Here is a 12,795-nt window from a genome sequence, read left to right on the forward strand (position 1 = left end):
AGGAATAGGTGAGGGGGGGAATGTGTATGCCATGATTCCAAAGAAGTGCAGAATGCAAGGTTGGGAAGAGAATTCAGCTTCCTGAGATTCTTGAGCATATCTATAGAAAACTAAGGTTCTGGGAAGGTATGTTTGTAAGGTGAGCAGTGCCTATCGTATGAAAGATTCCATCAACAATCAGGTCTCATTAACTGAATTATGCAAACTGACTAAGTTTACGAGCAGTGTTAGAAACTCAGATATAGATCACCAAATGGCATCTTAAACCAAGGCTGCGGTCACCACCCACCCCAGTGGGATTATTATTATTATTATTATTATTATCCAGAGATCTCCATGTGGTCACAATTGGACCCGCACCAGTCGCAACTGGCTAGTTCCGAACAGTGTTTACGAGTTTATGTAGCAAAACGTAGGTTTTCTTGCTGCAGAATCTTCAAAAAATGGATTTAGCATGCTACAGGATTTTATTTCTTAGTGCAACAAAATACAAACAGCCCTGATAGTAAGCTTTATTATCAACCTTTGTAACAGTAATAAAAAAATTACTTAGCCGCCCTTCACTATAAAGCCCCAGAGTTGCAGCACTTTTTAATAGGTATTTTAATCAGCTTAATACAAATTACAGCCAGAGAATAGGGTGGTTCCTAAGAACACTATCCAAGAACCATGTCCTACATAAGGGCTGTTGCACCATTTCCTAACCACAACCCACCTCTGAGCTACGTAACAGACATTTGCCAATATGGAACTTGGCTAAATAAACGGGAGTGACTTTTCATCCACCTCCTTGTCTCCTCTCACAGATTCCAGTGATGACCAGATATTAAAAATAATTTCCCATCGGTCTGCAAGTGCTAATCACTCTCACCCAGCTCAACCCACTGTCTCCTGCAACATCCTAGAAACCAAGGCCGAGAGAGGGTGTGATTGAGTCCTTAATTTTGTTACACAACAGCTGTGGCCTGGAAAGGCCCCTAGGTTCACCCGCAATCCCATCCCCACTTCAGCTCACCTTGTTGCTGAGATAAAGGGTATGCACAGGAGGAAAACAAGGAGGACTTCTGCATACAGGAAGGTGGCCACAGCCGCCCACTGGAGACTCATCCTGAGAAGCTTGGAAGGGACTCTACGTCGGAGAGGCAGAAGAGTTCACGGCTAGGATGCAATTCTTAGCTGGAAGAGAGAGAGAAGGCACTTGAATATGCAATTTGCTGGGCAAAATCCCCTATCTTGTACCCTTGCAGCAACAACCGCTCAGCTCTAAAGCTAAGGTTTAACCTGTATGGCACTCTGAAGAAGGAAGACGCCTCAGCTATCAGTTCCCTGTTATCTAACATTATTTAGGCAGCGCTGGGTAACCTATGGTCCTCCAGATGGCAATGGACTCCAAATCCCATCACTTCCAACTGGCATGGTCAATGGTCAGGGATGACCATTGGGAGTTGTACATCAACATCTAGAGGACCACAGGTTCTTCCCCTCTGCTTTCAAGACTGGCTAAGCTGATATACCATGCGAGTTCACTGCCATCTCAGAGGATAGCCTTTGAGTAAGCTCAGGCAGGGTCTGCCTGCAAGATGAGAGGCAGTGTATCTTGCTAGGGTTCCACAAGCGGAGCAAGTGCTGTTGCCTTTGTTATGGGCTTCCCAGAGGAATCTGGTTTGGCCATTACGAGAACAGGATGCTGGACTAGATGGGCCTCTGGCTCGATCCAGCAGGGCTCCAAAGTCTGTAATGTTCATGAAACCAAAATCAACACACACACACACACAAAATGTATTTGGCACAACAGTCAGAACATGTCGTTAAGCTGCTCAAGAACTGGAACAAGTTTGTTCTTTTTCCTTAGGTAATTAGGTTCACCCTCACATTTTACCATTGCGTTTTACAGTGGTATCTCTAGTTAAGAACTTAATTTGTTCCAGAGGTCCGTTCTTAACCTGAAACTGTTCTTAACCTGAAGCACCACTTTAGTTAATGGGGCCTCCCGCTGCCACCACGCCACTGGAGCATGATTTCTGTTCTCATCCTGAAGCAAAGTTCTTAAACCGAGGTACTATTTTTGGGTTAGCGGAGTCTGTAACCTGAAGCGTTTGTAACCTGAAGTGTTTGTAACCCGAGGTACCATACCACTGCATTATTTTGTACCTTGTGAGCTGCCCCAAATACATGTTATATAAATACAGTTTGTTTTATGATAATTTTGATTGTTCCTATTTTTTGTACAGTTTATCATCATCATTTTAATTTAGTTTCACCCTAAGGTTGCAGGGCAAGTCACAACAATTAAAAAACTAACAATTGAACAACACAAAAAATAGGGAGGGTCCTAGTCTGTAATTTTATATATACCACTTTAAAATGTTAATGACTTTAAAAATAAATATATTCTTTATATTAAATAAATATATTCTTAACACAGCTTGCTCCATGGGAGATTTCTGTTTGCAATCCAGACAGAGATGGATAAATTAACGCAGCTCCCAGCCAGAGCCATTAATGAAAAGTGCCCTATGATAATCTTCTGCTGTCTCTTTAGATCAAGGTCTTCTCTTTCTCCTTCCCACCCCCATTTTGATTTTACCTTCAGATTAGGGTTGGGGGAATCTGTGACCTTTCAGATGTTATTGGACTGCAGCTCCCTCCCACCAGCTCCAGCCAATGACCTATGTAGCTCAACAACTTCAAGGGCCACAGGTTTCCCATCCCTGCTTTAGCACAGTCTAACACAGGGTCCCCAAACTAAGGCCCGGGGGCCGGATGCGGCCCACGTGAGCCAATTGTGCGGCTCCCCACCGCCCGTTCTTATTGGCGCACCGCGGTGCGGTTGCCCGTCTTCAGGTCAGTGCAGTGCCAGAAATAGCTTGTGCGCATGCGTGGGCCGGAGGGCAGGGGAACGCGCTCCCATACGCATGCACACAAGCTATTTCTGGTGCTGCACCGGCCCGGAAGTGCACCAGAAATGACATCTGCGCATGCGCAGAAGCCATTTCCGGCGCCTCGCCACACCAGAAAAAGCGAGTGTGTGCGCGTATGGGAGCGTGTTACCCCGCCCTTCAGCCCGCCACGTGATTGGCACCAGAGGAACTGGCCCGAAGCCATGTAAGTTTGGGGACCCCTGGTCTAACACAAATAAGCAGGGGGCGTGGGACAGGGTCTGACACCCCGCGAAAAACACTTTTAGGGAAAGGAACAGAAGTAGCGCTTTCTGCTCAGTGTCATCTTTCCTGCTCAAATGTTTAGGGAGTGATGCTGCCATGGACACCAGGATAGTGCCCCACCTAACAGGCTGTTCATTCAGTAACAACTTGCAGGCCTCCAGCCCCACAGCAAGCATCAGTGCCTAGAAGCAAGCAATATTTCACCCTTTGCTACCTTTACAACCTTTGCACAGACCCAATGGATGAGTTGCATTTGAGACTAGAAAGCTCTTCTCCAATATTTCAGCATAATACAGTACTTGAAAAAGTGCAGGCATGGAGGCAATCCTGGAACAGGCCGCCAGGACAGCGGAGGGGTTGCCACAGCCTATTCACTGCCTTTTATCTGAGCATTTTGTGCAGAAATAGACCACCAGGGGCTTAAAGAGACACTTGCAGCAAACAGGTTTCGTTTGCCATTCCCTGCCTAACTTCCACGCCCAGAGAAAGCACCAGAAAAAGTTCTATCAGCCTCCCACAGGGTTACACCATCAGCCACATTCGGAGAACACGTGGGCAGGGCAAGAAAAATCATTCCCTATACAGTATGTACTTGGAACACAGCTACCGTATCAAAACAAGGTGCAAAGCAAAAATTTTGTTTGCTACGGAAACCTAAGGCCTTACAAGGGGGTGGGGGAGTTCTGTCTAACGCTAAAACTTGCTTCTAGGTTGTTAAACTTTAGAAATGTCCGAGCAATAAGACAGAGCCGTAGCTACGAGGGGGGGGCGGGGGATAGCCGGGTTTTTTGCCCCGGGTGAAGCCTCGGGGGGGGGCACCAGGCTGTGTGCGTTCGCAAATGCATGGTTGCGTCTTTAACCCGGGTGAAATAAACAAAGCCTAGTTTCGCCCCTGCAATAAGGCAATGCATTTTCTCCCACGCTTTATAGCCAGCAGAACCAGCCGCAGTATCCAACAGGGCTCCTGGGCTCTAGAACTCCCGCGAACCACAAAGGAGGCAGGATTGTTGCAGAACAGGTCTGTGCACGCCTCTTCCCACACAAACGCCCAAGAGGGGCAGCAAATGGAGAAACCTGCGCGCTGATGGGTTTCGTCCGCTGCCTCCGAGGAGCCTCACCCGCAGCACCCACAAGGCAGGGAGACACGCAGCCCAAGAGGAACGTGGGGAAGAGTTAATTGCACGCGACTAAAAGCTGGCTGCGCCTGGGGATGGGAATTAAGGGAGCTTGCTTCCCGCCCCCGCCAGATTTCAGAGGGGCAAGAGGGGGAAAGGCACAGCGAGAAGAGCATGCGGAGGGGAGAGCGCGAAAACCCACGCCGGAGCCCCTCTTTCCTGGGAAGGACTCGGCCCTGGCCCCTGCCCTGCTCCCGCGCACTGCCCCCAGGGGCCAAGGCCGGGCGGCGCCCCACTTACCAGGCCCTCCAGCAGAGCCCAGCTGCGGCCGAAGTCGGAACTAGAAGGCTGGCAGGCCCCGCCTCTCCCGGCGGTGGGCGCGGCATCTCAGGGTCTCGTCGGCCGGGCGGAAGAGGGCGGCCGAGCCGGGCGGAAGACGCCTCGCCATCGCCGCCTTCTCCGCGCGCATTGCATTCTCGCCGTTGCTGTTGCATCTTTATTTTTATTTTATTGTTTGGTTTGGTTTGGTTTCTTCCTATGCAAAGGGAGGAACTCCACAGGGAGCTCAAGCCCTGGCAAAGGAAGCGGGTGTCGTAAAAGAGTAGAAAAGTTGTTTTCTTGGGATTCTCTCGAAAGGGCAGGAGAGTTGCGCGCACATGCGCGCCTCCAAGGGACCTCCATTTTAGGTTGGGCGCTTGCAATGTGGGGCTGCCCCATTGAGCCGATGAGTCGGTTTTACGGCTACTGTATATATATAAAAAAGATGCATACATATAGCGGGCACACGCTTCGCAGAAAAATGGGAAGAGGGGTTTCTTGCAACAGAAAAATACCGATCGGCCTTGCTTTCCTCAACTGGTTCCTGCCTCCACTCATTCTTCTCTGACCGATAATGAGCAGCGGATCCTGGGTCCCTTGATGGGAAGTTGGGACTTTAAAAGTCTAACCCCAAATTTTATTGCCGGTATAATATTACTTGACTTGCCACTTTTGCATGAGGAGCTGCGCCCAAAAAGCAGCTCACAGCAAACGTAGCAAAGCCTTGGAAAGGCAAACGTGCAAGATGCAGAGTGTGCCAGCAAAAAAAAATTTAAAAAGCAATTTAGCAGACGCAGAATAAATTGAGTATTACCACCACACACAAACAACCCACCCAACACCAATCTAGGCTTAAGTACATAAATACAAAGCAAAAAGGAAAGTTAACCCACAATGAAGTTTGTGGTACTGATCTTGCTGCACCCAAAGGAGCCTGGCTCTGGGTTTTGCTTCTGCACAGTTTGCATAGGAGTGAACTGCAAGACCCCAGAGTGATGGTGTTCTCTGGACAGTGAGCCTGCAGTGGGCACTGTAGTTGACCCCTCACAGAGTTACAATCCCCAGCAACCCCAAGGTACCAGTGCCCTCAAGTATTTTCAGGGGCAAGAATGTGCTTCAAAATATGCTTTAAAGAAATAGCATGTATACATGGGAAGCTGGCTACAGGATAGCCAGACCTGTCTTATACCTGGACAGATTGTCAGCCCATCTTCCCCAGTATATTCTATTATTAACTGCTAGCATCCCTCACAAAGGTGTCTTTCCTCATAAGCAACTTGAGATCCTAAACTAACAAATGAAAAAAAAAGACTTAACAGAATCTGGGACCTTGCACATGCAAAGCAAGTCTGCTTTCACTGAGCAGTGGTGTGTCCACTTTTCACCTGGCCTTGCTGGCTAGGCAAACATTGCAGTCTCCAGCCACCCCTTCCAAGGAAAATGCCACCCCTCGTCCCCTGCCCCCCCACTGCCCATTGTGGGGAGAGTGGCCTGTTGGGCATGGCAGCTTGCAAGCAACACAAGTGCCTTGAACCACCAGTATTCAACACACCATCACCTTTCCCATAGGAAGGGCAGGTGGCCACACAGCTGCCAAGCACTCCTAAGCTTACCTCCCAGTTGTGGAGCTGGTGAAGTGGCAGGGATCAAAAGCTCACTCCACAGAAATTTGCAGCAAGGTTTTTAGTGGGCTGCCAGTTTTCTGTGCAACAGCATCCCTCTGAGATATGACATGCTGCAGTTTGTACTGTTACAAAAGTTGGGTACTCTCTGCCAAGCGGTAGAAAGATTCCAGGAGGTTCCAGGCGCTCCTTTGGAAACTTGAAGACGCAGTGGAGACTGTTGTAGCTTTAAGAAAAATGATTAATTCACATATTTACACCTTCAGACTGCATGGAGGGAGTCCAGATCTTACAGCATGGTCATGTCAAGCAGCCATGGAGACATCTCTCCCAGCCAGCCAGCCCAAGATGGATCTCTCTCTCTCTCTCATCTCCTCCTTCCCAGCACATCTTGCAAAAGACAGTCTTTACCAGGCATCCCCAAACTTTGGCCCTCCAGATGTTTTGGACTACAATTCCCATCTTCCCCAACCACTGGTCCTGTTAGCTAGGGATCATGGGAGTTGTAGGCCAAAACATCTGGAGGGCTGCAGTTTGGGGATGCCTGGTCTTTACCTTTCAGCTCACATCCAGTTAGTTACCCTGGCAACTTTCTATCTATCCAGGCCCAAGATTCCTCTTAAATGAGCCATCAACACCTTTTTGTCATGTTAATGCCTCTATCCCAGGTGAGGTTCTGGCTTGGAAAGAAGCTTGGCCTGTATTTTTCCACTGGCCTGCAATCTTCCCTTCAATACTCCAAATAAAATCCTCCCATTTATTAATTTATAGGGTTTGGGGGGTGGGTCCCCCCAAACATAACAGTATTTTTCAGAAACAATTGAAGACTTTTTATTTCAACAAGCTTTTGCAACGGAAAGAACAACTTGAGTGCTCATTTTGTATTGTTTTCAACCTATATTTAGCTATTTTTTCCTGTTTAAAAATATATGTTAGCTGTTTTGCGGTATGTTTGTAAATCACTTTGACATGCATTTGGAAGGCAAAAAATTAATATGAGTGAATAAACAATACAGCTTCAAAGTAGCTTTTGGAATTGGTGACGTGTGCTTAGGGTCACAGCCTCAGCTCCCTCCATAAACCTGGGACTAATAAAATCGGACTATATTCCTCAGCCTCCCTCTTTCCCCAAATCTGCAGTATGGGGATAATAATTGTGTCTACATATGTAGCACATTTTTTAAAAAAAAGTAAATTCACAGCAAAAAAAATGTTATGCTATACAGTACAGTCCTATCTTTATTTTATTTATATTTCCTTTTATTTTTGTAATATTGAATATATTCTACTTTGGGTGCAGCTCTTGGTGGGAAAGTGGCATGGAGGTTAATTAATCAAATCAGTCAGTCCCATTTCTTTTGCTTCCCTGTTTTTAACTGAGGAGTTTGTAGAGCTGCCAAATAACAGCTGTCCTAAATAGCTAGGTTTTTCCGCTTTCTCCTGTCATCTGTTTTCACTTCTGCCCCACTAAACTTGGAGGGTGATTGAGGGGGGGTGGCGGAATAGTGTCAAAAGTTAACTGCAAAATGGACAAGTCTACTCTGATCCAGGGAGGAGGAAACAATACTATAAAATGAGAACTGTCTGGGGCACAACCATGAGGCAATGGCGCCAGATTGCCGGAAGAAATATCAACAACCTCAGATATGCAGATGACACAACCTTGATGGCAGAAAGTGAGGAGGAATTAAAGAACCTTTTAATGAGGGTGAAAGAGGAGAGTGCAAAATATGGTCTGAAGCTCAACATCAAAAAAACCAAGATCATGGCCACTGGTCCCATCACCTCCTGGCAAACAGAAGGGGAAGAAATGGAGGCAGTGAGAGATTTTACTTTCTTGGGCTCCTTGATCACTGCAGATGGTGACAGCAGTAACGAAATTAGAATATGCCTGCTTCTCGGGAGAAACGCAATGACAAATCTAGACAGCATCTTAAAAAGCAGAGACATCACCTTGCCTACAAAGGTCCGTATAGTCAAAGCTATGGTTTTCCCAGTAGTGATGTATGGAAGTGAGAGCTGGACCATAAAGAAGGCTGATCGCCGAAGAATTGATGCTTTTGAATTATGGTGCTGGAGGAGACTCTTGAGAGTCCCATGGACTGCAAGAAGATCAAACCTATCCATTCTGAAGGAAATCAGCCCTGAGTGCTCACTGGAAGGACAGATCCTGAAGCTGAGGCTCCAATACTTTGGCCACCTCATGAGAAGAGAAGAATCCTTGGAAAAGACCCTGATGTTGGGAAAGATGGAGGGCACTAGGAGAAGGGGACGTCAGAGGACAAGGTGGTTGGACAGTGTTCTCGAAGCTACGAACATGAGTTTGACCAAACTGCGGGAGGCAGTGGAAGACAGGAGTGCCTGGCGTGCTATGGTCCATGGGGTCACGAAGAGTCGGACACGACTAAACAACAACAACAACAACAACAAGGCGCCAGCCTCAGACAGCAGAATCCACAGGAGTGGAAGATCCTGATATAGATCTTTATTTGCCCCTTTGTCCTAGAGACAGATCTTCACTCACCCCTTCTTCCCTGGGAGGGAGGGGGTACCATTTTGTGGTTTGCCTCAGGTGCCAAAATGTAATTAGCTGGCCCTGCTCATCATGCTTGGAGCAGCTCCCCACATCCCGTATTAGGCTCTGGACCCCCATAGGGCAAGGTTCAAAGTGGAACTGGGACCAAGGTCCACAAAGTGGAATTCTTAAATTCATTTGTATCTCTGTGGTTCCTGCTTTCATCAGAACTGCAGTGCTGAATTTATTTATTTATTGTGTTTTAATTATGTGATAAAAAGAGGAAAGGGGGCATGGCGACCAGGAACAGATGGAGGGGATACAGTTCTAGTCATAGGTTTCTGTTTCTGGTACTTGAAAAAGAAAAGGGCTTTTATTGGTACTCATCTCATTAAACTGAATTGGCTGCTACTGTTTAATTACCAAAAGGAATGTTCACCTCTGACCCCACGCTAGCTGTCAATTTAATGTTGTACTTTTAGTTTGGGTTGTGTGTTACTCTACATTTTCTTATCTCTGTGGAAACTAATAGAGCAATTGTCATGACACTACAGGAAACCTTGGTTGCCACGGCAATGCCAAAGGGTAGTGGCCTTAATGATTTCCAGGCAAATGAGACTTCAGGTTCCTGTTCGCAGGCGATAGGATCTTCCATGCAAAGGTAGAGAGGTGGAAATAACAGTAGCCAACAGTCCAAACTCCACATCCCCGGGTTCTTTTTAATCTTCTGGCTCCTCCAGGCCAGCCCAACACTGTTTTGCAGGGTGGAAGGCATGTTTATGTCAAAGCACTGCAGTGAAAAGACGATTCTAGCTCTGCCCTTTTTTTTACTTTTTTGTCTTTCTAAGCACAGGTTTCCAATTCTTGCCGTGGGGAGGATTCTAATAGGAACTGGAACTGGGTTCTGGCAGAGAAGCAGCTGCATGCCCATGCTTAGCGCATTGCACTCACAGTACTTTGCATATGTGCTCTTGAACACTTGCTGTGTGTGCAGCACCTACCCTTGGCTTAAAAAGGTAAAGGTAAAGGGACCCCTGACCATTAGGTCCAGTCGTGACCGACTCTGGGGTTGCGCGCTCATCTCGCATTATTGGCCAAGGGAGCCGGTGTACAGCTTCCAGGTCATGTGGCCAGCATGACAAAGCCGCTTCTGGCAAACCAGAGCAGCACATGGAAACACCGTTTACCTTCCTGCTGTAAGGTAAAGGTAAAGGGACCCCTGACCATTAGGTCCAGTCGTGACCGACTCTGGGGTTGCGCGCTCATCTCGCATTATTGGCCAAGGGAGCCGGTGTACAGCTTCCAGGTCATGTGGCCAGCATGACAAAGCCGCTTCTGGCAAACCAGAGCAGCACATGGAAACACCGTTTACCTTCCCGCTATAAGGTAAAGGTAAAGGGACCCCTGACCATTAGGTCCAGTCGTGACCGACTCTGGGGTTGCGCGCTCATCTCGCATTATTGGCCAAGGGAGCCGGTGTACAGCTTCCAGGTCATGTGGCCAGCATGACAAAGCCGCTTCTGGCAAACCAGAGCAGCACATGGAAACACCGTTTACCTTCCCGCTGTAAGGTAAAGGTAAAGGGACCCCTGACCATTAGGTCCAGTCGTGACCGACTCTGGGGTTGCGCGCTCATCTCGCATTATTGGCCAAGGGAGCCGGTGTACAGCTTCCAGGTCATGTGGCCAACATGACAAAGCCGCTTCTGGCAAACCAGAGCAGCACATGGAAACGCCGTTTACCTTCCCGCTGTAGCGGTTCCTATTTATCTACTTGCATTTTGATGTGCTTTTGAACTGCTAGGTTGGCAGGAGCTGGGACCAAGCAATGGGAGCTCACCCCGTCACAGGGATTCGAACCGCCAACCTTCTGATCAGCAAGCCCTAGGCTCAGTGGTTTAACCACAGCGCCACCTGGGTCCCTTGTACCTTCCCGCTGTAGCGGTTCCTATTTATTTACTTGCATTTTGACGTGCTTTCGAACTGCTAGGTTGGCCGGCGACCCTTGGCTTACTCGGAACAAATACTAACCATAGTTACAGCAGAGGACCCAGTCATTTAGGACCTGGCTTCTGCTGTGATGCATTTATGCATGTAGTCAAACAGACTTTGCAAGCATCACGGCCAAAGGAGCAGACTGATCACCAAGGACACACCAACTTTCCTCCAGTCACCATGGCTAGCTCAGTTTAGCAGCAAGCCTGAAAGGAATGTTTTATTGGATCCTAATGTGGCTGTTATTGTGAAACTTGTCACGGGGTCCTTGCTCATAGCAGCATTCTTGCTTCCTAGCCTTTGGTTATATAAGGATGTGATGTAAGCATGACATCAACAAAAAAATTGCTTTGTGAAAGAGATACAGGCCGTGAAGTCATGGAAACCCTTTGAGTTATTGTGAAATCCCAGGCAGTTGTTTCGTAAAGAATGCAAACTGAAAGATCTTGAGGCTTAATCACAAACCTTGGGATGCGTTTCATCCCTGGGCATCCTGCATGAAGCTGGTGGGGAAACTTCAGGACTATGCTGACATTGGGGTTTTGAGGACTTCAACTCCTTCCTCGAAAAGAACTATGACCTTTAGCTCCTTCAGATTAAAAATACATCTGAGGGGTAAATTAAAGAACCCGCAGTGATAACAATCAGGACAGAGTCTAATTTTTATCTCTATGATGCCAGCTCTGAACTTTGTACACCTATTCACACTAGAGTTTTTAAAGCTTTTGCAATGTCTTACAGAAACTCTAAACATACTGAGCAGAGTATAGTTCAGGAACTCACAAAGACATAAAGCATTGGTGTGCTCAAATTTGAGCAGAGGTGGATTACTGAACTAGCAAACTACAGTAATCAATCCCCTTCTCATACACAAGCATACTTACCATATCCATTGAGCTCATGAAACCATTGATGCTGCCAAAACATTTCCCCTCAATATGCACCCATAACTCTGCATCTTCCAGGGCATGAAAGGAAGTAAATTCCATTCTGTTGGAAGATGCTTTCTGCGCTTGAAATGGTACCCCAGTAACTGCCTAGAACAGTCTGCCCAAACTGGTGCTCTCCATATATTTTGGACTACAACTCCAAAACACTGGAACTTGGTTGACCAATGACCACAGATGATGAGAGTTGGGGGTCTGGAGGGTTACCACAGGTTGCCCATCTCTACTCTAGATGGTCTTGGACAACAAGTCTCATGATCTCTTACCATTGGCATAGCTGCCAAGTTATCCCTTTTTAAAAGGGATTTTCCATTATGCTGAATAGGCTTCCTCGCGAGAAAAGGGAAAACTTGGCAGCTATGCATTGGCCATGGTGGCTGGGGCTGATGGAAATTAAAAGTCCAACAACATCTGGAAAGTTACCCAAACCTGGACAAACAGAAAGCCTTTTTGATATGATCTAACAACGCTATGCAACGGTACGCAATGCAGTTTCCTTTCTCCCACACACCATGATGGCTATGTTCTGCCTCCATGGCTGGAGGCGCAATACTTCTGAGTACCAATTGCTGAAAACTGGAGGAGAGGTGAGTGTTCTTGTGCTAGGATCCTGCTGGTGGGTAGGCATCTGGCTGGCCACAGTGAGAACAAGATGCCAGACTACATGGGCCATTGGCCCTGAACCAGGAGTGCTATTGTGTCTCTTTCATACACACACCCCACCCCCATCAGGACACGGAATTTGATTTAAAATATATTCTATATATGTTACTGGTTTTTCAAAACAACAAAACCGACATCCCACAGTACCCCCTTCTCACCCACCCCCTACCCTCCAAACAGAGGTTCCTTATGGCAAAAATATTTTCTTGACCTAGTGTGTTACATCAGGTTTTGTTGTCAAACCTTTAAAGCCCTCTACATTTATGTACCTATTATTAAGTACCTATTATTAATTAAGCACGCAATAACTGTGTTGTCTCGGGGAGTTGCAAGCAGTAAACATGCTCTTCCTCGGCGTCTTCTAATTAGAAAATAAATCATCCGTTGTTTTTTTAGAAGCCACACAGCTCCATTGCTTGCAATGATGGATGCGTCAGATCAATCCCAAAATATTGGG

General features: G+C 47.1%; 1 protein-coding gene across 1 annotated transcript in view; it reads right to left on the minus strand.

Annotated features, from left to right (window-relative positions):
* Positions 1–4,622, minus strand: part of BCAP31 (B cell receptor associated protein 31) — a 35,078-nt gene extending 30,456 nt beyond the window's left edge. Inside the window, exons 1-2 of the mRNA XM_035140481.3 lie at positions 4,580–4,622; positions 1,016–1,176 (exon numbers count right to left, since the gene is read on the minus strand). Of these exons, the coding sequence (XP_034996372.1) occupies positions 1,016–1,107 (92 nt within the window). The 5' untranslated portion in view covers positions 1,108–1,176; positions 4,580–4,622. The remainder of the gene's footprint in view (positions 1–1,015; positions 1,177–4,579) is intronic.
* Between the last annotated feature and the right edge of the window lie 8,173 nt (positions 4,623–12,795).

Source organism: Zootoca vivipara, chromosome 15 (assembly GCF_965207765.1).
Source record: "Zootoca vivipara chromosome 15, rZooViv2.hap1.1, whole genome shotgun sequence".
Taxonomy (NCBI): Eukaryota; Metazoa; Chordata; class Lepidosauria; order Squamata; family Lacertidae; genus Zootoca; species Zootoca vivipara.